The following is a 26238-nucleotide window of genomic DNA, read 5'->3' on the forward strand; positions in this document are numbered from 1 at the left end:
ATACTAAATTTAACTTGACTTGAGAAGAGCTCTGTAGCTGATGTGTTTACTTTTAATAGGATCGAGGCAATGAATTTACATACACTGGGAGTGGTGGGCGAGACCTTTCTGGAAACAAGAGAATTGGGGAACAATCATATGATCAGACTCTCACCAACATGAACAGGTAAGGTTTGCCACTTATGGGTTGTCATTCTTTTATGCATTTTGTATTAATGCCACCACATTTCTCCATCAGACTACAGTGTCAGTGGGACAGAATGAATATCTATCACCATGTGTTTAACAGAAGTACTGCAAAATAGCCATAATTTAACTTTTTTTTGCAGAGGAATTTCAAAGATCTAATGATTATGCATTCAGTTTCACTTCTTCAGAATGTCTCAAGTTGCTTCTGGTTGATGAACTATTTGTGAAGTTTTGAATTGTAGTTATGTAGACAACCACAGCACCAATCAAACATCGCAAATGCAAAGGTCCACAAACAATATTTAGGCATATCTGTAATTACTGAGGGATAAATTCTCTCCAGAATACTGTGGAAACTTCCTGCTCTTCCATTTGGTAAAAGGGGATATATTTCATATCAACTGAATAAGCAAGTGGGGAATCCGTTTAATTAAAAAAATTGTGGAAGTACTCAGCAGACTATCATGTAACCTTCTGAGAGAGTGGAGAGTACTGTTTTCTGATCCGAGCAAGAATTAGGATTTTAGGTGTTAACATGGACCACAGTGGAGCCCTGCCAGGAGAAGGTCATAGGGCTTATTAAACCTGTCCTACCATTCAGTAAAATTGTGCTTATGGTCTGATACAATGCCCACGCCTCTTTCCTGTCAAAAGATTATTTATCTCAGTCAAGGACTGAGTTTCTACATGTGTCTAGGATAGAAAATTAATGAGTGAAAGGGTTTCTCCATCTCAATCCCGAATGGCTCCTTTTCTCGAGATCATGCCCTCTTGTTCCTAGTCACTGCAGTCATGCAAAACCATCTTTTGGCAAATCCACTAATGATTGTAAACATATCAACAAGATCTCCTTGTTTTCTTTAAACTCCAGAGGTTGTAGGCCGATCCTACTGACTCTTCATAAGAAAATGTTCTCATCCTAGAATTTGATTCTCGGGGCACCAAAAGTCTGTTCTTGAATACACATTGAATTGAAAAACTTTCCTTGGATTTTGTGGAATTGCAGAATATTATATCATCATTCTTCAGATTCTTATCAGATTGATTGAATTCAATTTCACATTTTGTCTTGCTTAGATTGGAATGTCACATCTGGATTGCTAGTCTTGGCATCATAACCACTGAGCTGCAAAATTTGTGTTGCTCTTGTTTTGGGATTGTGAGTTGGTCATTTTAGTTTTAGGGAAGTTGGGAGCATTTATTGAAAGCATTAAATGTTGTACTTTAATAATTATAGACTTCACTTCAGCTGCATTAAAAGAAATAGGAATTCTACAGTTGTATGTTTCTGTTGAGCTACCATTACTGCACCCTTAGTACATTTGCTATCCTTTTGCATCTTTTCAATGTTGGAATATAAACTTTTTACAGCCTCTTTCACTGCTACTGTGTTCTAGAATGTTTATAACCCTTGGATAGTGCATGTCATTCTAATACTTGCATTTTCTCTTGAAAATTCCTCAATCACATAATCATGGGTATTGTGAAATTAGACCAATAAATTCTTTTGTGTGACAAGAGACCAGAACCTAATGTGTAATGCCAACTTTTGCACTTCATTAAGATTCCATTAATTTCATTTTGAAGAAGTTGGAAATATAAATTTGCATTAGTACAGTTGAATGCTGTGATGATGTGTTATGTTTATAACTCTTGAATTTTAACCAATTGTCACAGTATCCTCTGCTTCAATGCTAAATACTACTTAATTTCAAGCAACAATATTCTGTGCTTTATTTTAGGGCATTGGCTCTTAATTGTGACGCTGTGCTGAATGATGAGATTGGAGCAGAAGCCAAAGACTGGAAGGCTGGGAAATCAGTCCGAGTGGTCCGCAGTTCAAAAGGACGGAAAGTCAGCAAATATGCACCAGAGGAAGGCAACAGATATGATGGGATTTACAAGGTTCTCATTCGCTGGAAGTCAAAACTTCCCAGTAGCCTCGGATTCATGTCGAGCAAAGCCCTGTGGTTGCATTTTATTGCTGGATGTTCAGTTGAAGTATTAGGGAATGGTCATTGCTGATGCAGCTGACTTTGCTTTGGCACTATCCTCCCTTGATTTAAATACAGATTATTTATTTCTAGTAATAAAAACACAAAGATTTTAAACAAAAACAATACCTCTGTTAAATGCTAGGTACTTTTGAAAAATAAAATGAGAACATTTGTTTAAGCATATACTTAAACAATGTTAGTATCTAATAAAGTTAGTAGTAGTAATACTGGTGTAGTTCAGTGTCCTAGGCCGTATAAAATTTAGCTGCTTCATCAGTGGCCTTCCCTTCATCCTAAGTTAGGGTGTTGTTCAGTTCACAACTCTTAAGATATGGAGGAGTCTACACCAACCTGCAGCAAGAGTGGGTTTGTGCAGGTTAGCAGGTTGTAACAATTACACTACACAAGTACCAGGTGTGGCCACCTCCAACAAGGGAAGTCCTTGACATACAGTGGCATTACCATTAGCAAGGCTTTTGCCATCAGTGTCTAAATTTGACCAAACACTTGTTTGAGCCAGCCACATACACTGAAGCTACAAGTGCAGGTCTACTGAGTATCCTGTGACAAGACACAGCTGCCATGAATCCCTGAAGCTGTTCCATCACTTCGAAGGCACAAGTCAGGAGTGTGATAGACTATGTGCAGTTCTAATAACAATATCCAGGACAAAGCTACCTGTTTGACATCCTGTCCACAATCATAACAATTCATTCCCTCAACCACCTGAATTGTGTAGTTGCAGCGTACCTCTATAGCACTTCTTCAACACCACCCTCTACACCCACAATCTCTGACACCTAGTTATCAAAAGAACATGGAGAATATAAGCAGAAGTGGGAGCTACAGTCAAAATAGAGGATACTAATTTCAACCTTTGCAATAATGTAGGTGGTAAAATACTGGCCTGAAATTGGGAAGTCTGGTTTCCTGGTCTGGCGCTATCTCTTGAGACGTGATGATGTAGAACCTGCTCCATGGACCCCAGAAGGAAAGGATAGGACAAAGAAACTGGGCTTGAAAATACAGGTCAGAACTTACTATTTTTTTTTAACCATAATCACTGTTCATTAAAAGATACAACCACTATTTTGATTCTGTATTATATTTGATGATAGTATCCTGAAGGGTACCTGGAAGCCATGGCAAATAAGGAAAAAAAAGGCAAAAAACAGGAAGCAAACTTGATGGTGAACAATTGTGGTAGAACGTCTAAGAAGAGACAGCAAAAAACTGGTATGTTTTGCAAAACTTCATGTCAGTGTTTGTTAAAAATGCTATTAATTCCATTTGTATCCCTCGGGATTCATTATAGTGGCCACATAAAACCATGTTGTTCCATCAAAAGCAAAGAATAAACTGCTAGAGGAACTCAGCAGGTCAAGCAGCATCTGTGAGGCAAAGGGAAAGTTGACATTTTGGGTTGAGACTCTGTCATCAAAGGTTGTCTTTAGTAAATGCAGTGTGACTGAAATTCTTTTTGGGACATCGACTTGATACACTGGTTGGATTATTTGTTTCTCCAGGCATTGAGCTTTCTCCTCCTGGTATTCCCTCATTCAAGTACTGGCCAGGCCCAAGTCTACCCTTTACTCTCAGGGACTGTAAAATTTAGGCTATCCCAGGGTAATGCATGGGTTCTGTTTTTACAGACATCCATAAGTTCAGTTTGTCCATTAGTTGGAAAATATACAAATCACTCGATATGGTAACCATACCTCCACAGTATTGTCATGAATGGCATCAAAAGCACATCAGACTCATAAGAAAACAATTACTAAATGTGGAGAGAGTGAAGAAATTAGTCCTTCCATTTGTAGGCATGAACGTATGTACGTATGTCAGTAATAATATTATGGGAGCTCATTTGTATGTGGGGTGTCCATAAGTTAGGTGTTCATAACTCAGGGACAGCCTAGAACATAGAACAGTACAGCACAGGAACAGGCGCTGCAGCCCATGATGTCTGTGCCTAACATGATGCTGAATTAAACTAAATCTCTTCTGCCTGTAGGTGATCCATATCCCTCCATTCCCTGCATATTCATGTGTCTATCTTACAACGTCTTAAATGCCACCATCATATTTGATTCCACCACTACTCCTGGTAGCCAGTTCCAGGCACCTGCTACTCTCTGTGTGTTTAAAAACTTGCCCTGCACATCTCCTTCAAACAACCCCCCCACCTTAAATGCATGTCCTCTGGTACTTGGTATTTCTTCCCTGGGAAAAGGATTCTGACCCCATCTATGCCTCTCATAATCTAATAAACTTCCTGTCTGGTTCTGTAATGACGATCCATTGATCCCCACATCAGAGGTTATTGGAGGCCTGATTGTGTGTAGCACTCAGCACCCTGGGCATTGTGTAATGTTTTTTTAAAGTGATCCATCAGTAAGGAGGGATGTTGTAGTATGTTGCTGATGGCAAGTTATGAACACAGTGCTGAGGCTGAGGGAGGAGGATACCATAGTGCAGGTTGATATTGTTGTTTTAAAAGGATGTGCTCATTTTTAATCCTTTGTTACAGCTGCTTCTGCCTCTGCTACTGTGACTGCACCACCAGCAAAGACTCTAAAGCTTGCCCAGGACGATGCTGAAGGAGAAACCTACCAGCTGACTCCACATCAGCAGTGGCTGATCGGAGAGGACTACTTAAACAAGAAACTTTGGGATGAGGCACTTGCCTCTATCATGGAAGGACCGGTATGTTTGCAGATGTGTTTTCTTTTCCCTCCAAGTATCGTGTCTGTCCTGAAGGTTTTTCAATCAGTGCACAATTTCTTTTACTTTCACAGAAATTCTTAAGAAAAACCGAACAAATCTTCATGTGCATTTGCTGCCAGGAATTGGTCTTCCAGCCAATCACAACAGAATGCCAGCACAATGTCTGCAAGGTGAGTGTTCAACATTTCTGATACACGCACTCATCCCTGTTTGTTGCTTAGAATGAACGTAAGAACTGGGAATGGCTCATGTGTAGAGAAGTTTTTTTAATACTTAAAATGTCACATGATGGATATTTTTCATATGTCTTAAGCATCTCAAAAAGTCAAAACATTTTTATCTAGAAATGCTGCAAAAATAATTGGTTCTGTTAAATGAAAATGTACCCCTAGACCGCATCATCTTCATTAGTATATGGAATGTGTTGTTAGTGGTCCATTGAAGAGAGAGTTGGCTGTCCAATTATCTATTCCTTAGCAGTTTTAACATAAATAATTGCAGCGAATGGGTGGTTTAAAACTCAGTCCCACTGATGAGTTTATGTGTTTAGTCATTGAATAGTTGAGACGAATCAAGAACGTCCCAAGTTCAGTTGATAACGTGGAAATAGATGAGTTTCAGAATTCAGTTTTCCCTGTTAGAAGTGGGTTTCTCATGTGGTTAGGTACTGTAGGCCTTACCTGTAATGTTGTATCATTGAATGTCTCGATGTTATACACGATACAAATCATTAAAAATTCCTTTGGTGAATTCCATTTCAATAAATGGGATTGAGCCATGTTATTCTTCTTTAATAGAAATATCTCACTCCAAGTCGATTGTGATTGCTTATAAGAATGCATGTAGTAAAGCCAAGTTGCATTTTAACATCTTGTAGGATCCAATTTGCTACCTTGGAGAAATTTAAAAGAAAGTTGGCCTTGTGGAAGGCACTGTTGTTTTTTTGTCTGTGATACTTTTAAACCAGGCAACTCTTACATAATGCATTCGCTTCATTTTTGTGAATGAAGCAAGGTACTGGACTACTACAACACAAGTTTTTTTACTTTCAGTAGTGCTGGGCATTTTATACTATCATCTCTTACATCATTGTTGTTTCTTTGGTTCTGTGTTAGGCTGTGGTGAATTTAAGTAAATGTTTATCACAACTGATTCTCGAATGATCCCTTGCCCAGTTAGAATTCAGTTAGGGCTTGGAGAACCAAGCCAATGCTCTTAAGAATGTCATTCGAGTGATATTGATACAAGAGTGTTTCCGTGGTCCCTCACAATTGATTGCAAATTGCATCAGTAAGCTCTGATCACCCAAAGAAATGCGAATGTTTTTTGTTTCAATTGGGGCTTCACCTCCAACTTTTGTCCTCTTAAATTCCCATGATCCATTTCTTCCTTGTTGAGTTTTAATTATTTGGTGGCCTTGACCTATTCAGACCCAGATCTGTAGGCTGCAGTGGACATAATGCAAGAAAATTGTGGGAGCGATGAGGGAAATGGGATGGAGGGAGAGATATTTGGGGAAAAAATTGGGAGGAGCACTCCACCACCGCATCCAACTGCCCGCATCTCCTTCCAAGGCTTGGAGACACAAGAAACCGCATATGTTGAGATCTGGAATAACACAAAAAGCTGGAGAAACTCAGCAGGTCAGGCAGCATCTATGGAGGGAAATGAGCAGTTGACATTTTGGGTAGAGATTCTTCATCTGGACTGAAGTATAAAGGGGTGATAGCCAAAGGGGGAGCAGTTTACTGGAAGTTGGAGAATTTAATGTTCATGCCACCAGGTTGTAGACTACCCAGGTGGAATATAAGGTGCTAGAGGTGCCCACAACCAAGAGGAACAGCAACCTTGTATTCCAGCTGGGTGATCTACAACCCGATGGCATCTCTCTTCCCTGATATACCTAGGTCCCATACTGTCTCTTTCCCCCTCCTCCACTCACTCCATCACCCACACACTACTCCCCTCTGCCCTCCCCACCTTCCTCTCCTGTCGGATTCCATCATCTTCAGCCCTTTGTCACTTCCACCTATCACCTCCCAGCTTCTGGCGCTCTACCCACTCTTCTCTCCCCATCTGCCTATCATCCCTCCTCACCTGGATCTACCTATCACCTGCCAGCTCTTGCTCCACCCCTTCTCTCCATCTCTCTCCCCTCTGTCTTTCAGACCCAAACATTGACTGTTCAGTTCCCTCCATAGGTGCTGCTTGCCCAAGTAGACGTGGAGAGGATGTTTCCATTAGGAGATCTGAGAGCACAGCCTTAGAATAAAGACACGTCCCTTTAAAAGTGAGATGAGGAGGAATTTCTTTCAGAGGGTGGAAAATCGGTGGAATTCGTTGCCACTGAGGGCTGTAGAGGCCAAGTCATTGGGTGTATTTAAGGCAGAGATTGATAGGTTCTTGATTGTTAAAGGGGTTAAGGGTTACGGGGAGAAGGTGGGCAAATGGAATTGGGGAAAAAAGTCATCCATGATTAAATGATGGAGCGTAGTCGATGGGCCGATTGGCCTAATTCTGCTCCTATATTTTATGGACCCACTGAGTTCCTCCAGCCTTTTGTGTGTTTCTCCTTCCAAGACTTGGCTCTATCAGTGTCCATGGATGTGTAGGAGCAGGAGGACTCTTTGGGTATTGGCTTGAAGCACGAAAGTCATTCACATCACTTTGAATCTTTGCAAGTACTTGGATGCATTTATAGATTCCTTTTTTCCCTCAGAGTTGTCTGCAGCGATCATTCCGTGCCCAGGTCTACACTTGTCCTGCTTGCCGCCATGAGCTTGGAAAGGATTACAACATGGTTCCCAATAAGATTCTTCAGTCCATTCTGGACCAGTTCTTCCCAGGATATAGCAAAGGACGATGACATTCATTTGTGTAACCGGTCTCCCATCTGCACACATTTTTACAGGGGGAGGAATTAAAAAATAAGTAAAACAATAAAGGACCAACAGGCCTGGACAGTAAACAATTTGAGACCATCATTCTAGAACCGCTAATGTTCTCCCCCCCCCCCCCCCCCCCCCACTGTACCATCTTTCACACTTGGTTATTACACCGTACATAATAAAATATATTGCTCTTTTCCCATTGGCTGTCTGGTAACATCAAAGGTAGTTTTCTCCATAATGTAGACTAAAAAGCTCAGCATCAAAATGTAAAATGGTCTGAAGCTAGAATTACATTTTCTTTAAACTACCTCAAGACAGTGGAAAGGAAATTATGGGGAGTTTTCAGTCAAAAAAAAGCCCAGCTACGCACTGCCTCTTCAAATCAATATTATCTGTGCCTGGTCCATATTGCTTGGTTTTTGAAATGTAATAGCACTGAAAATTATAACTGATTTTAAAGTAATTCTGTGGTGAGTATATCTCTCTTTACCTTGATTTTATATTGTTGCTATTTTGAAAAAAAATATAAAAATTAGAAAAACAGCAAGTTAATGGGCTTTTGTGAGGTTAAGTGTGCATTCTTATATTTTGAATGGTTTGACTACTAATGGCTTTTAAGGATAATTATGTACCATTGTACCTACATTAGTGTTCAGTGATATCTGTATTATTTGCATTTCAATATGCAAAGAAAACAAGCACTTCTAGCCAAACAGATTACATCATGTAAAGAAATACATTTGTTATTATTGAATATGCCACTTTTGGTATTTTAGTCACACATTATATATATATTATAACTAGATTATTTGTATGTGGCAATTATGTCTGTATCAGTGTTTAAAACAATTCTAGCTGGGGGTGGGGTAGAAAACACTTCATATTGTGATTTTGAGATTTGATATATATTCCTTGACCAGTACTTACCAATAAACATGTTAACATTTGAAATGTTTTTAAATGATTTGGCTCAAGTTATTGGGTGTCTACAATCTTTTATAAATAGTTGGAAAGAGTTGCAAATAATGGATATTAAAAGTAATGGTGAAAGGCAGTAATTATGCAACAGGTAAATCAGCATCTGTAGGGCTAGGGGATGTTAATGTTTTGCATGCAAGACAAATACACGTTAACAAGCAAAGGAAATGCTCACTGCTTGACCTGCTGAGTGCTTCCAGCATTGTTTTTGTTTCAGATTTACAGCACCTAATTATTTGCTACAATCGTATTACAATGATGTTGCTATGTATATTAGCAGGTTGTGAATTATGTAGAAAATATATTCTGCTTTTCATTGCCAGTCTTTCTTCTGTACAAAGTTGAGATCTGTCTTTTAGATTTCCCTTTTGTTGTCAGCACCATCATATAGCAGATGGCAAAAGGAACCAGAATATAAAACTGCCGGCAGATAATGGATATTAAATGTACTGCAAGAAATGCTGTGGTTTCTGTTTTACTAAAACATTTTTGATCCAAATTAGATTATGCATACACAATGGATGTCAGAAGCTCATAAACGTAATATGTATCCATCGAACCACAGGTCTGCGGAGAGGTGGGTAAAATGATCAGAGAACTGCATGGTAGCTTCATGTACAGTGTCATTGCACAACTACTGCTCAGACTGCCGATTAGAGCATGTGTTGTGTACCAGTTACCAAAGTTGAGGAATTTTCCTTGCTCAGACCTGGGCAGAATTCATTGAGGTGAAGAAAACAGGAACTAATTACATGGTATAAATATAGTTCAATGGTATGAACATCGAATTTTCCAATTTCAGGTAACCCTCACTTCCAGTTTAAACCCCATTCCCCCCCGATCCTCCTCTGGTCCCCTTATTTTTTTGTCCCATTTCCCATACCCCACCTCTTGCCCCCCATCACCCATTTTCATCCCCCTTCTCTTCTCAGTTCCATCCACCTGCTGGTTGTCACCCTCTCTCTCCCATCTCGTTCTGGTTCCATCTATTCACCTCTCCCCTAATGGTTCCCACCATTATCTTTCTTATCAGATTCCAGTACAGGTAGCTTTTGTGTTGCTGCTTTTCACCCTCCCAGCTGTCTCCACCTTCTCCCCCTCCCTGGCTCCACTTGCCTCTTTTCATTTTGCCTGCCTCCTATTATCCACCCGCCTCTGTCTCCCAGCTCCACCCCTCTCCCATTGGGCTCCATCATCCTTCACCCCCCACTTCCAGTGCACCTCTGGCCGCTGTCTTACCACTCCCCCTCTCTTCTTTATACTGGCCATCTCTACTGTCTACTCTGTCCTGATGCAGGGTTTTGACCTGAAACATCGACAATCCCTTTATCTCCCCAGTGATGCTGCGTGACCCCGAGTTCCTCCAGCAGACTGGTTGTTGCTTCAGTTTCTAGCATCTGCAGTATCTTGTGTCTCCAGGAACTAATTATACCTCTGTTTAGTCATATCAAATCCAGGAATCAATCAAATGCCAAAAGTCAAGCTGGAAAAACAGGAGTTAAAAATGGTAAGGTAAACAATCTATAGCTAATAGCTTTGTGCTTTTCCATTCACTTTCCTTGCTGCCATAATATAGTGTATTTATTTGCCAAATCCATGGTGGACATTATGGGGACAACAGAGTTAAGGAAAGGCTGGAGACTACATATGCATTCCTAGATGGCTCCAACCCACTTGCTCATGGAAATATTACTTGTGTTTAAAGTTGTCTGCAATCTGCTGACATTAATATATGTCAGGAGCACATCATGTCTATAGTGCATGGATTGGCTGCTGTAGTCCCTTACAGTATCAAAAGAACTTTTCAGAAATACTTGGTGGCTGCAAAACTCCCAAGTCAGAAGTACTGTTGTTGCTAGTCCATTTGCTTGATTCTATAATAGTAATGTGATTTTGGGAAATGAACATTTGAATCTTTAATTTAGAAAGAAACACCTCCCCGTACCAAACTGCATGTTCAAATTTTATAAGTCTAAAGTTGATGTCCTTAGTGCTCCAAGTAAGATGAACTCCTTTCAACGAGGGTAGACGGCCTTCATTGCCCTTTTTAGAAGTGACGAAAATGGGGATATTGTGGAATTCCTTCCATGGGTTTTATCTCATCAGTACCAAATTTAATATTACAATGAAGTGAATGCAGGTTCTAAACCCGAAATGTTGACGGTTTCCCCCCTCCCCCCCACCCCACAGACGCTGCTTTACCCAGTGAGTTCCTCCAGCAGTTTGGGTATTTAGTGATTTGTCCCATTTTCACTTCTACCAACCACAGTAACTGGAACATCACCTCATGAAATATGTCACTGAGACTACTTAAAAGCTTCTTATGTAGAATGAAAAATCTTTATAACAGAAACAAATGTGGAAAAAATGCAGATCAATTCAAGAATTTTTATTGGAATGATAACAGTTAAAATTTACACTTTTTTCCAAATTTCTATTAACCAGAAGATGCTGGCTACATCTACAGAGGTTTTGACAATTACACACAAGACCACCAAAAGGAAACACTGAAAGTACCACTGCCTAGAACCACTTTCTCACTAGATCATAGATTGCTATAGTCTGACAATTTGCTGCAAGTCCAATAGTCCTATAATAGAACTCGCTATATTCAATCACAGCTGCAACTGCAGCCATTCACAACTCATTGAGGAAAAAGTGCACAGGATCAAGGCCACTTATGTAATTCAATAATTTGAGGCACTGATTACCATCAACTGAAGTGTGGCTTAGATATCGTCTATTTTTTCAAAAACTGTTAGCAGCTGCTTCGTTACAAAATGAGATATTTGACTCATCAGATCTTGATTTTTGAAACCAAAAAAAATATTGTAGATGGGTTTGTTCACAGTAATTACCGACTGTAAAAATAAACTCACGATCAAGTCTTAGGATGAAGCTCTTTTCTCTTCTATGAAGGGTGACTCATAAGCTTCCATCGGTGGGCAGGAACAGACTAAATGCTGATCTCCATAAAGGTCGTCAATGCGAGCAATTGTAGGCCAAAATTTAGTTTCTGCTTTCACAAATTGCTGAAAAACATTCCGTTTACTCTGAATACATACAAATAAACATATACAATAGTCCCAAGACTTGAAATTAATTAACCTACAGTAAAACCTTGATACTCCACTTTCTAATTGTTTGTCCATCCTTTTGGTTTGCTATTTGACTCACTATGTTCTGTTTCCCACGTTTCCCTTAAACTCACCTGGTTCACTAGAAAATTTACTGTGCAAAATCTTAAAAAAACTGAATTAAAAGTGGGTTGGGCTATTAATAGGAATAACATTAAGTAGTCTGGAAAATTTGTCAGTTTGATATCACCAACATCCTGATGATGCCAGATTATCAAAGTTTTCCTGTACTCTTGTTGGAATATGACCCTGTTGACAATTTTTCAATTCGTAGATGTACAAAAAAATCTGCATGAGTTTTTTTTAAAATGTAGTTAATCTCATAACATTCAAGATATTTTACTGAATACCAAATTAAAATTGACAAGCAAGCAGGTGAAAAATACAGCAAAAGTCACACACAAGTCCTTATTGTTTCGTCCCTGTGAAATTGATTCAGAAAAGCTTAATGCTTGGAGTCAAGCACCTATAGGGAGGTACTGGAACTAGAAACTGTAGCATATTATTTAATGCATGATCTTGATGATTACTCAAAAATAGATGTTCTTCTATTAGCGGGATGGATTATAGAGTCAGAAAGGTACAGCAGGGAAACAGGTCCCCTGCAACCATCAACCATCCATTTACGTTAATCCTCTATTAATCCCATTTTATTTTGATTCTCCCCACGTTCTACCACTAACCTACACGATAGGGGCAATTCACCTACCAACCCACACATCTCTGGGATATTGGAAGAAAACAGAGCACCTGGTGGTAACTGACACAGTCATAGGGAGAACATACAAACTCCATACAGATAGCACCCAAGGTCAGGATTGTATCCAGGTCTCTGGAGGTGTGCGGCAGCTTATCTACTAGCTGCATCACCGTGCTGCCCTGAGGGAAGTTCAGTCATGAGGTGCATTGTCTTAACCTCGAGTAATGCCTGTGGTGTGTTTATGTCAGTTAAACCACCATGATTTAACTAACATCCACCATGATTTAGCATAATGCCACATAATTACATTATGATAGATATTAAATGTACAGATGTTCACATTAGGCCACCTTAAAATACATCAGTGTATGGGATGGTGGATGTTCTCATGGCAACTGTTGCTTGGCTTTCTTTTTGGCTCCCCTCATAATGGGAACTTCATAAGACCTTCATACATTGGTGGCTGGTTTGCAGAACAAATAACAAGCAAAATGCTTCCATATGCGTTATAGGTGACCTCTGGGCAGAGTTTATGAAAATTCCAAAGCATATCTAATACCTAAAGAGGTATGCTACTGCCAAATTTTTGCATTAACAGGATTTGCACAATTCAGGTGAGCAGTTTTTGTTTGTAATGAAAGAAGACAGGATAAAATCCTGGGGAAATTCCAGGTGAAAACTCATACAGAACCATTACCAGTATCTTTCACTGGTGAAGTTCATACCGCTCAGCAAGTCACAAAAGAGTCAGGATTTGAGAAAGGGGCACTCACAATTGCAAGGGCAGAGTCTGAAGTATCACAGTTATGTACTTGCCTGGTATGGATGAGAGAGGGTGAAAACAGAAGGTGTACAGGACACCCAATGTGGTCTGCTAATTGTGAAAATACATAAGCACCACACTGAAATAATCTCTTCACCTTTTACTGAAATTTAGAGCTGGACTTACCAATGGGAATGCAGCTTGCTCTCGAGAATATGGTCGGTCCCAGTTAGATGCAGCAATACAAGCCAATGTGTGAGGAGACATCTTTAAATGACAATAAACAAAACCATCAAGAAGGATCTAACTTCATCAATAAACAAAACTAAACTAAATTCAAATTGCACTGGAATTAACAGAAATTCTAACACATGCCAGATAGGTTTTGAACAGTCAACTGCCAGTCTTCCAAACTAATACTGTACAAATTTGAAGTAGAAATCAGCAAGTATAAAGATTAACACAATTTGCTGGAAGAACTCAACGGGTGGAGCAGCACCTGACCCATTGAGTTCCTCCAGCAGATTGATTGTTGCTCCAGATTCCAGCAGCTGCAGTCTATTGTGCCTCCAAGCATAAAGATTAAATCTGTGGCTGATGAAAGTGATGGACTGCAAGAATGAACCACGTTAGGATGTGATTTATCAAGATGCTAAGAAATCCCCTATACCTCACTCCAACACAAAAAATAATTCCAATTTTTAGTCTTAGCACTTTGAAATTCCCAATCCTTAAAGTATAGGAAATATTACAGTGATCTGACTCTAATAATCATTAATCTTCCCCAACCTCTGGGCCCTGGAAGTTAAAGAGCTGTGAAGTTGAACTTAAGTTGTGGCCAATTGGGATACATGTTGGGACAATCCTGCATGTGGTATGGTGTACCACGCCCACAAATGTGAATGGTAGCACAGTGGTTACTCTGGTAATGCAGAGACCATGACTAGTGTTCAAGAAGCAAGTTCAAATCCCGGGACAGCAGCTAAGGACCTTAGGAACATTAGTTGCTAAATAAATCATAACTTTGAGGTTACAAAAATCTGTGTGGTTCTCTAACTTTATTTCCATTGAAGGAGCAGACAGCTTCTGCATTCCCTGCAGCAGAACACACACAACATTTAAAAGTACTTTATCTACGCTGGTATGAGAAGCGCATAGAAATGCAAGTCAAGCAGGAAAAAACATCTGCTAGTCTCATTTGATCTGGCCTGTTTGTGAGTGAAGAGCCACAACCATGTGTTTAGCTGCTCACTGAAATGGCTAAGCCAGCCACACTGTTGCAACGGTGGATGTAGCTCACTACCAGCTTCCCAAGGCATTTTTACCTGTCAGCATTTTGGCTCAGCTTTTCTTTATTCTATTAGTATCATCTGCCAGGCACATACCACAGCCATACCACTGACAACACAGTACATGGACAAAGCAGAATAATCTGCAATTAATTTACGCATTTGGTCTTGGCCTATCAAAGATATTCCCTTCATTTTACTTACCTCTCCCCCTAAAAACTAATTTTCTCCTACTAAAAACTAACTTGCTCTCTTTCCCTGTTCATATGAAGGGTCACAGACTTGAAACATTAACTTACATTTTCCACAGACGTTGCCTGACCTGCTGAGTGTTTCCAGCATTTTGTATTTTTAAATAAGCCATAAATGGTGACCAGTGACACTCATAACCTGTGAATTAATTTAAAAAAAATCTACTTAACTGTATTAAGTAAACAAAAGAACAAAATGCTGTCAGATATAACTGCATTAGAACTCCTCTATATAGGTCCCGTATTGCTTCAGGCTTTGGGAAGTTGGTGATCATAGCACCTGCAGCTGTGAAACTGCAATGAGCAGTAGTACTCACCATTGGGGGAAGAGAGAAGATAAACCAGACAGGCAGGGTTATCACTTACTGGTGACCTTTTATCAAATCAGCGCTTGCCTGAATATCAGGAAAGAACTGGATCAGAATTGGGCACAATGCCGCTGTGGTAGACTGAGAAGGCGTGCTGTACAATTTGCCACATAAAGAAGTGCACCTCTGGATGAAGTACTGGAAATACCCAGTGTCTACCAACTGAACCCTATCACGTTCAGAGAAGGAACGAATTGTGATAGAGCTATTTAATCTGGTGGTGAGGATTGCCAGTGTAATAAATGATCTGATGTCTTTGCTGACAAAGTACAAAACATTTGAATCAGAGAATTCTCTGCAGAATTCCACAGACCTCTTCTGTCACAGAGGAACTTGCAAGTACTTGTGCTAATGCAGTAATTGGAAACCACCCTTAATTTTATTGGTTGTCCTGATTGTTTTCTGCATACAGAAAGCATCTGAAACACAAATCCAGTGTACTATCAGCTAATTACACCATGAACAGTATTGCATTGTACATGGATTTATTTTTGCAGTATTCCTAGTTTTCCATCCAACACATGCTGTGTTGGCACAAAAACTGCTTTATCCAGCACATTTTAGTGCCAATTATATGGAACTTGTTTCTTTTAAAACAAAGCCTCAAGTTTCATCGTCTGGTTCTGTGGTCAGGAAAATACTTTTACTAATTTACATACTGCAACTATGGGCCAAAATGATGCTAGCAAATCATATGACTATTGCACTGAAACCAGGCAGCTGTTGGTGTGCTATCACTTTTTTGCACCTATGCCCAAGTTTAATTTCACAACTGAATCCTTTTTCATTTTAGTTGCAGGGAACTGAACTTCAAGCCAACTCACAGCTCTGTTTTACCTGCAAAAGCTAAGAACTCTGAAGTATGGTCAGGTCCTGTAGAATGATACAAGTGTAATACCAATACAGTATTAATTTAGGGTGGAAAATACTCAGAAGGTCAGCCAGCATCTGTAGGGAAAGAAGCATAAGTATCAGGCTGCATATAACGGGGAGGAGGGAGAATAGGGTTAAAAAAAAATCAGCCATGGTTGAATGGTGGAGCAGACTTGATGGTCTGAATGGCCTAATTCTGCTCCCATATGTTATGGTCTTCTGCCCTGCTGGTGTCAAAGCCAGGACATAATATCTCCAGCACTAGGGTGGGCTTCCCGCAGCTGCTGTATCCTTTGCCCTGCTGGCTGGCATTGAATGGGCAACACAGACTTCCCAAAGTATTCCCAGCCTTTACAATGAGTAACCTCCACAGCAAATACAGCAATTTCTTCAAGTGACTGGCAGCCAATTTCTCCCAGGAGAAAGGTAGGTGAAGCATTTTTTTTAAGTTAGTTTAAATGTTTATAGTTGCGTATCGGTGTGTCAAGTGAAAGAAAATATATTTTTGATTTTTACACAAGTTGTATTCAAATGTTTGTGAATGTCAAGGACATTCAAGTATTCAATGACATTTGGCACGGCTAGGAGCAGGTGCTCACCAGCTGTCAAAACCATCCTGTGAGTGCAGTAGGCTACCTGTGTCGACAAAGCCCATTGTACTGCCAGGGTACTTTGAGCCAGGCTCCAGCAGAGGACATGGCTGGGGATTTGGCTGTGACAACTGTCTATTCCAAAACTAGGAGGATGCACTAGAATTTTAGAAGTCTAACCATTCAATCAGTATGCAGAACTTTGATGCAGAGTTTGTCACATTCGGGATTGGAGATTGAGAGGACGCAGTGAAAGAAATCAGCAAGTTCAGGCAACCTTGCCTGGTGGGATGGTGTTAAGGTTTGCAGAGCAGTTTACTGTGGTTGGAGTGGGTGCGGTCACAAGGGTGGGTTTTAAAACAGGACCGGATGAATTCCTATGAGTAAAGGCAAGACAGGGCTGAGTCCAAAAATCACATTAGGAACCTGATGTATGAGTCTCCAAGGATAGATTCACTCAACCACCTACTGGCAAAACACTGCCTGTATGCGACTTAGAAACAGTCTTGCAGCTTCATGCAAGTGCTTAATGACTCTTGAGATCCATTACAGTGAACAGCAGGCACATCATGGGGATAATGTTAACCAGAGGTCAGTCAAAGGTTTGGAGTAACATTTAAAGTCAGCCCCAGAGCTGGGCTGTCATTAAGTTTAGAAACAAGAAACCACTGCTTTCACTGCAAGCCAACAGTACTAATTGGCACTACTGGAAGCTAACGTCATGAGGTATACAAATAAAGCCTCAAAGCTCTTCATACCAATTAACATGTTAGACCTCTATAAATAGAGCAAGGTTTCCCTTTCTGCTAATAAATGGTTGATGTGCCTTATGCTATATTTATACTTAAAAATATATATAATTACTGCATTCAATCTGAAGTACTAGTTGGGTTTGGTTAATTATATTTAGAACCTCAGGTTATCCCAAAGCACTACAGAGTTACTTTTATAATTAAGGGAAGACTGAAGCCAATTTGTACAGTGCAAGCTCCAGGAAACAGCAAAGTGATAGTGATAAAGGCCAGATTATCCCGTCATCTCTTAATTAAAAGTTTGTGTTTCTATTCTATACTACTCACAACCTGGCAGCATCCTGGTGTGTGTGCCCTACCATTTCCCTTGTCTCCATCTTCTTTCTATGGTCTGAAGATTAAAACACAACTCTGATGCTAGTTTTGCCAAGGTTGCTTGTGGATTTGGTGTTGCATTTTAACTTGTATGTTCTATAACACTTCCTGTATTCTGTGACTTTAAATGGTCTGATTATTCTTAAATACAACTTTGCTTGATGAACTGAATGTCCTAACTGCTGTGCTCTTTCACCACCACTTCATCCAGTGATTGGGCTATTTCTCTACTCTTGAATGAACTATGTTACATTTCAATAGGGCCATTTTTGGTCATTTCATTGTTGTATTAACATCTGCTTGCAGCTTCCACTGCGTTTCAGAATTATTCTCCAGGCTTCCTATTTTATTATTTTGTTTCAAATGTTACAAATTGTTATAATAATTTCATAGTAAACTAAAGAGTACAGCAATTAAAAATGATTAAAATAAATTATTCAGAAGTTAATCCAGAACTTAATCACACTGTTAAACAATTCCAGAATAGCAATTCTTCCAAATGGTCCAAAGGAAAGTAATTTTGCCTTTAATTTTGAGTGGTTCAATGGAAAATGTTTTGCCTTAGTAGCCTTTAACTTAAAATTCTCTTGGTATTCAAATCTCTCTAGATTTGCTGACTGAATCCAGAATTCCTCCAATCTCTGAATTCCTCCCATTCTCTTTGCTTGGGTGTCTCTCATTTCCTTCACCCCGTCATGGGCAACAAACCATGCGGATGGGCCATTATTAAATAACTTGGTGCTAAGACTACACAGTAAGTATATTGCTTGATAGCTCTTGTTCCACCCCTTCCCTTCAGCTCTTATACTGGCTATCTTCCCTCTATCTTTCAGTCCAGATGAAGGGTCTCAACCCGAAATGTCGACTGTCCATTTCCCTCCATAGATGCTTCTTGACCCACTGAGTTCCTCCAGCATCTTGCTTGTTGCTCCAGATTCCAGCACCTGCAATCTCTTGTGTCTACAGTAAGAATATTTTCTTTTTTTTTCGGATTGGATGTTACAAAAAGGAGCTAAGAACTAGAAAAGTGAGTCTGAGAGAGCGGGAGAAGAGGGAGTTGGAGAGGGTAAGAGGCTGGTGAAAGAACAAAAAATGTGCAAAGGCCCACCCTGTCTGAATGAAAATGATCTTGAAAGGAAGAAAACACACTAACCCATCAACATGTTCTCTCAATCTTCTATGATAGTGGTTAAGCTAAATTGCAAAGGAAAAGGAGATCGCTGCTGGTTCACTCAAGTAGATTTTGTCATTAAAAATGTGAAGCTGGATAATGAGTTACAGGCCATTTCTGTCCAGCCAATTGTGAACCAGTTCTCATCACCAACTGACACATGCATGCACATGTGACACCCTATAATTTAAAAACTAGCAAGGCTTGGTCCAAGTTTTCAATAATCTCTAAAAAATGATCATAGGATTTAATTCCAGGAATGGTTGAAATATATTGAGCCAAGTTCTTTTTGTAGTGACAAAGATGATTTAGTGTTTTTGATCAGTACATTTGATAAGTGACCTGATAAGAGCCTCAAGAATTCACCAGAGTATCAAACTGTCCACAACTCTAAAATGCATTTTTTTTGTGTACAATAATCTAATAGGTTAAATGCTTGAAATCAGAAGCAAAAGCAAACTGCTTAAAACACTCCGCAGGTCAGATAGCACCAGTTAAAGCTTGGGTACAGTTAAACCTCAACCGATCAACGCCTGCTCTTGCGACAGAGGCTGCTTTTGATATATCTTGTTTTCTGTAGCAGTTAAGTCTCCCATCTACTCATTGTGATTAAATTTTAGTGACTTCAAATTGAAAGTGATTTAACATTTGTAGTTTAAGCATAGCAGCACCACCTTCAGGATATTCTCAGTACTGCTATTTAATAATATGGTTGATAAAACCAAGATCCAACTGATCTGCTACATCATTAATGGACATTTTTGTTGGAATGTAAAAGCATTCAAAAGACAATGACCAATCTTTCCTGGGAGTTTAGTGAAAAAAACAGAAATAGTTGCAAAATGTATTTTAATACATTAACTTTTACCATATAAATTGCCATTTTTCTCATAACTAACTAGACATGATATTTTTATATCCTATTGGTCTATAGTAGATATTAGAGGCGGTGAAATGTATTTGGTTCTGCAGATGTACATGCCTTTGACATTGGGTAGAATTGTCTACAAGACTAATATTTATTCATTTCCCTGCTCACAGTACTTCCAGTGATTTAACTGAGCACTGGTATTAAAGTTGTGTTATTTCTAAACCTGGAATCAGGGGCTGACCTGCATGAAGAAATCTCAAAGTTTCCTCAGAGTCTGACTAGTCAGTACTCGTGATCCATACTAAACCTTGGTGCATTGTATTTATAGTACTGAAATAGATCATTGAGGCCAGCCGGTTAACATTGGTATTTAAGCTCTACTGAGCCCTTGATGTCATCTGACCCCATCAATTTCTCCTTCAGTTATTCCTCCCTCAGATGTTTATCCAAAAGGTATCTGTGCTATTTGCCTTAACTACTCCCTGAGGCAACAAGTTTCATTACTTACCATCTCCATGTAAGGAGATTTTACTTGAATGCTGTGCAGGTGATTTAGCACCTCTAGTTTTGTAATTCTCCTCCTCCTCCACATCTCTCTTCTTGGGTCTCTTTGTAATTTTAAAGAAATTTATCTTTTTAAAAGAAAACTGGCATTTTTTCTCTTTCAAGATGACTGCAACCTCTTAGTTCTGATGTTATCGCAGTAAATCTTTTCCGAACTTTCTTCAGTGTTTCTATATCCCCATAATAATATGGAAACAAGAACTGAGTACAGTACTCTTTCCACTGTGGTCTGATCAGAACTGTATCTAAATTTAACTAACTTGCACCTTTTGTGTTCTATTTCTATAGAACTTAATTTTATTGCTTTGTTTTGATAACAAGGGTGAGTGAATTGAGTATCTGAACTCCCACACCCCTCGGCTCTTGAACCAAATCTAGATTATTTCCTCAGGACTAAGTCGTCACTTGTCTACACAGAAATGTCTTCTATTTTCATGTCCAATCTGATTGTTAACTCCTTGTGCTGACACCATATGAACTTCACCCTGCAGGTGGCATGGGGGGAGGGGAGGAGAGGAAATGGAGAGAGAGAGGGTGGGAAAGGGAAGAAGACGCAAGGTGGGGTATGCTGCCTGCCTCCATACCTTTGACCCATCCCCTGGTGGATCTGCTCTCCCCTCCTCCCCCACACCTGCCTATCACTGTCTCTTACCTGCATCTACCTATCACCACCTTGTGCCCACCCCACCTCCCCTCTTTTGTCCACCTATCACTGCTCTGCTTTTCCCTCCTATACATCGGGCTTCCCCTTTTCCTACCTTCAGCCCTGAAGAAGGGTTCTGACCCGAAACATTGTCCACGCGCTTTTCTCCATGGATGCTGCCCTGGAACCCTGCCTCAACCTGCGGGGGGAGGGCCTCTAATGATGCCTGTTAAATAATTAATTTCAAGCAAAGGCAGTAGCCGTGTCTATGTTGATGCCTCTCACGGTGGGGGGAGAGGCGGGGGCAGGGGGGTGGTTAGTGGTTGAGCCAACTGGTGTTTTACAGTCAAAACTACACCAATTCAATTGGCTCACTGGGCAAACCGGAACACTCTAATTATATCCCACATTGGTCTCCTCTGGGTATTTCTCTCAAGAGCCCAATTCCCCAAAAAGCCTTCCCATCTCCACTCTTCATTATTTTGCCTTGTTCCATCAGCTAGCATTATAGCAGGTCTTCCTGAGCTATTCCATGAGAGGATTTTCCTCAGAGGTTCACTATTCTCCCTGTTCTGTGATCAGTCTTTTGTTGACTTTCAGAACACTATATCCTTCAAGTTATTCTCTCATTTTCTCAATGCTCATTCCTTGCGACAGCCATGTGCTTGCAACAGACAACTTTTAGCAACAACACAAGAAAATAGGAGCCAGTAGGCCACTCAGCCCCTCAAGCCTGCCCCACCATTCAACATCATCATGGCTGATCTCCCTCAGGTCTCAGCTCCTCCTCAGTGCCAGATCCCCACAGCCCTCAATCCCCCAATCTTTCACAAATTTTAACTCTGCTTAAAATATTTCTAATGAGCCAACCTCCACAACCCTCTGGGGGAGGGAATTCCTGAGATTCACCACCCTCAGAGAGCAGACTATGCACCTTGGTTTTAAATGGCTGGCCCTCACCTTGAAACTATGCCCCTTGTGTGAGACTTTCCCAATCCTGAAAACATCTCAACAACAACCCTGTCAAGTCTACTTAGAATCTTATATGTTTGTATAAGGTCAACTCTCATTCTTCTAAACTCCAAAGAATACAGATCCACCCTGGCCAGTCTCTCTTGATAGGACAACCCTCTTGCCCCAGGAATTAGCCTGGGTGAATCTCCTTTGGGCTGCCTCCAATGCCACTATATCCTTTTTCAGCTTAGGGCTTAAATTATAATTCTCTCACTTTAACGATTCTGTTCCCTGTCAAGCCTACATTTTCATACTCTTCTGCTTTGAATCAGAAAGTAGAAGAGTATGAAAATGTAGACTTGATGGAGAACAACTTTGAAAATGCTTTTGCCCAGAAATTTGTTGTACGGCACTTCTTTCTAGCACTTAGAAAGTGTGTTTCCCCAGCAATTCTACTCATTTGCAAGTTGTGCTGCATCACACCAGAAATTTAACCAGCCATTTCCCATTAAGAACAATACTTGTACAACAAATCTGCCAATTTCCAGGGGGTCCCAGTGCAATGGTTGTTGTCTTAATAGTGCTACATTATTTTTGGCCACAGACTCTACAGATGCACTTTTAAAGTTTCCTGACTGGTTGCATCATGGCCTGGTACGGCAATTCCAATGCACGTGAACGCAAGAGGCTTCAGAGAGTAGTGGACACAGCCTGGTCCATCACGGGCACAACCCTCCCCACCATTGACAGTGTACATGAGGTGCTGCCTCAAGAAGGTGGCATCTATCATCAAGGACCCCCACCATCTGGGTCAGACCCTCTTCACACTGCTACCATCAGGCAGGAGGTACCACACCTGAAGTCCCACACCACCAGTTTCAGGAACAGCTGCTTTTCTACATCCATCAAGTTCTTGAACTGATCTGCACAACCCTAATCCTACCTCAGCAATAGCAATCTACCATGGACTGGTCTCTGATTGTGCAAAGCAAGACATTAGTGCAACAAAGTATTTTTTTCTTCAATGTCTTGTATAATTTATGTTCTGTGTGTTGTCTGTACCTATGTGCCTGTGATGCTGCTGCAAGCAAGTCTTTCATTGTACCTGTACCTCACTGCACTTATGCACATGACAATAAACTAGATGACTTAAAGGGAGTCACTGGTACTGGAAATCTGGATCATGTTGATCTCCTTTTCTTATGTACCAGCTCTCCTGTGAGCCCACCAGCCACTACATAGTACATCCAAGCTCACAACCATCGCAAGACATCATCCCCACCACCTCTCCTCAGCACTAACTGCTGGCACAATTCACAGTGAATAATTAATAAGCGTCTGCAGGAACCAATGAGTTTCTGGGCTCAAATATTCAATTCAAATGGAGTCCTTGGGCAAAATCAATGCTTTTCTTTGATTTGATTTACCTTGAGTGGATTTACTCGCACATCCATTCTTCCCTCCTCGATGTCTGCTATTTCCTGTCGGATATTTATCATTGCGTCACAGAATCTGTCCAGTTCAGCTTTATCTTCTGATTCTGTTGGCTCAATCATTAGTGTGCCAGAAACCGGCCAGGACATAGTTGGAGCATGGAACCCTGCAGGATGTAACAGTTGTGTGACTTCATGGCAGAGAGGGTCAGTTGCAGCTTTATATATTTCATTTTGCACCAATTAATTCTGTTAAATTCTAAAATTTACAGATACCTCCATGTTCCAACTTCACCTTTTCATCAGTTAACAGTAAGTCAGTCCCAGAATGAAACAGCACAGGGGGAAAAAACCCACTCAACTCATCAAGTCTGCCAACTTTGTTCTGTTTCAGTGACACTTGGATCCTTTACCATTTATTACTTAACACCCTTCTCCAACCCCAGAAGCCATGGATTTCCTTTTTAAAAGACCACGCCAATAATAAAAAAAAATTCTATGTTGTAACCATGACTTGTTTAAAACTATTTTAATACCTGCTCCGACCCCCATTTAATTCTCTGTGCCTTTTTAACACTATCTTATCAAAGGGTGCAACCAAATTTTCCTCTTGCAATACAGTTGAAGGATGCTGCAATACAAGATTCAAACCAATTTAGCCAAATATTGCTGTTGTTCAGGACCTAGCAGAAGCAGAGTGTGTAATAATTAGCTTAAAATTCAATGAATTGGAAATAGAAAAGTAAAGCATCTCACCATAATCTTGCAACCTCTTGGCAATGTCCACAGCCTCGATGTTCGCTGTTTTCTTAAATGGCCGCACATCCAAGATGAATTCGTGAGCTACATAACCTGTTAAAACATATTCAGAAGTCTGCAGGGTGTTGGAACATAATACTTTTCTAACACAGCACGATATTGTAGAAAAAAAATCTGCATGACAAGCAAGATTATTGATTACCGACAAGTTGGAGAACCTTCTCATTGTCACAATGAAAAACTTGCATCCTCCAGCAAGGTACAAGGATCACAAAGCTCAAAATTAGGTTGTCAAATACTCATTCTGACTGCTTGTTATGAAATAAAAAACAAACTGCCAATGCTGTCAACGTTTTGGATCTGCAACCCTTCGTCAGTGAGTGTTTATGTTGTAACCAAAGTGCGATTCCATTTCAATAAAGGGAATAGTGTTTCTTTTAACAGTGGTGACAGAAGAATTCCATACAGACATCTTCACTGCTTACCTGCAAGGCACTAGAGCCAAACTCTTACTTAATTCACGTGTGTAGTTCAACAACTAAAAGCAAGACTTATGAATGTGAACTATTGATTCCACAAGTATACGCATTCGCAAAAGGTTTTCAGGTTTCTACCTTGTTTATTTACTCATCACCTACAATGATAATGGAAACAAAGAGTGCAATTCTGTGCACTGATCCTAAAACTTAGGAGCACCAAGGACTGTTTGTTACACAGAAGCTGGAAACAAATGGGATGGAATTTGAAGCTGATGTAATATTATTGATGTTGCCTCTGCATTGTAAGGTATTGTGCCCAGTCCAGAGGCTTGAGCATGAAGTGACATTCCTGTGCAATGTAGGCAGGGTTACAAGGCACAGGCCAATACTCATGTTAAGGAAATGAATGTTTATAACGTAAGCATATATAATCTGCCCTTCTGAAAAGTGTCAGACTTAAATTAATTGCCCATGCGCTGATGCTAAGGGAGTGCTGCACTGCCAGAAGTGGATGCCTGGCGGAGAAGGGAATGGTGTGTCTGTTAACACTGGTGACGGAAGAATTTTGACAGAGGAATCCGTTTTGAAGCGAAGGGGAGTTATCCCTCATAACAGCCCTTAAACAACAACTTGTAAAAGACAGATTATTGGTCGTCATTACATTGCTGCTTGTAGGAGCCTGCTGTGTTCAAATCGACTTCTGTGCTTCCTATATTACGACAATGACTAAGCTTCAAAAGTAGTTTATTGGCTGCGAAAGCTCTGCAATGTTCTAATGGGCATTAAATGATCACAGTTTAAGTCTTTACCTCCCTGTCTCGGTTGCCTCTTTCAAGGCTAAGTCATGAGATATTAAAAACTGTTAGGCTGGATGTAGAGAAGTGATTCCTGCAGCTAAGGCAATCCAGAACTGGTAAGCAAATGCCAGGCCTTCCTGGAGTATTAGAAAACACTTCATGAGCAGAGAGTGGTAGAAATTTTCAATTTTTCACAAACACCAAGGAATGCAAGATCTATTGTTAATCTTGTCTTTTTGTTGGCAAAAATCTGTGACATATGGGAGAAATGGTGGGTGATAAAGTTATTTACAGATTAACCATGATCATATTCAGTGGTTAAAGAGGCTTAAAGGATAATTATATTCCTGTCGCAAATAACCAGCACAAAACTCAGACTGTAATGGTCTAAGTGTGATGCTTTTCCTGAAGGATATTGATGCCAATACAAATGAACAAATATCATGGCAGCATCAATCTAAATAAACAAAAATGCACTTGCCCTAATTAAAAACTTTTTCCAGAATCCTCTTTATCACAAAATAATTAATGAAAATAAACTAAAAGAACTGTTTATATAAAGGGCAAACATGCAGAGGTTTCTGATCCTTTCGTGACATTTCAATAAACACAATGAAAATTCATAAATCCTTCCTTAAAAATATTCAACTGCATACTCGACACAGGCTGTAAAACTGGTTCCAGGAA

At 40.1% G+C, this 26238-nt stretch overlaps 2 protein-coding genes across 2 annotated transcripts in view; one reads left to right on the forward strand and one right to left on the reverse strand.

The window, feature by feature from the left end:
* Positions 1-8804, forward strand: part of LOC127572770 (E3 ubiquitin-protein ligase UHRF1-like) — a 103299-nt gene extending 94495 nt beyond the window's left edge. The window contains exons 10-16 of the mRNA XM_052020380.1: positions 60-166; positions 1932-2094; positions 3078-3215; positions 3305-3422; positions 4717-4892; positions 4985-5083; positions 7633-8804. Of these exons, the coding sequence (XP_051876340.1) occupies positions 60-166; positions 1932-2094; positions 3078-3215; positions 3305-3422; positions 4717-4892; positions 4985-5083; positions 7633-7779 (948 nt within the window). The 3' untranslated portion in view covers positions 7780-8804. The remainder of the gene's footprint in view (positions 1-59; positions 167-1931; positions 2095-3077; positions 3216-3304; positions 3423-4716; positions 4893-4984; positions 5084-7632) is intronic.
* A 2352-nt stretch (positions 8805-11156) lies between these two features.
* The window catches only part of gldc (glycine dehydrogenase (decarboxylating)), a 117594-nt gene continuing 102512 nt past the window's right edge, over positions 11157-26238 (reverse strand). The window contains exons 22-25 of the mRNA XM_052019576.1: positions 24273-24368; positions 23511-23683; positions 13569-13649; positions 11157-11814 (exon numbers count right to left, since the gene is read on the reverse strand). Of these exons, the coding sequence (XP_051875536.1) occupies positions 11671-11814; positions 13569-13649; positions 23511-23683; positions 24273-24368 (494 nt within the window). The 3' untranslated portion in view covers positions 11157-11670. The remainder of the gene's footprint in view (positions 11815-13568; positions 13650-23510; positions 23684-24272; positions 24369-26238) is intronic.

Source organism: Pristis pectinata, chromosome 7, assembly GCF_009764475.1.
Source record: "Pristis pectinata isolate sPriPec2 chromosome 7, sPriPec2.1.pri, whole genome shotgun sequence".
Lineage (NCBI taxonomy): Eukaryota > Metazoa > Chordata > Chondrichthyes > Rhinopristiformes > Pristidae > Pristis > Pristis pectinata.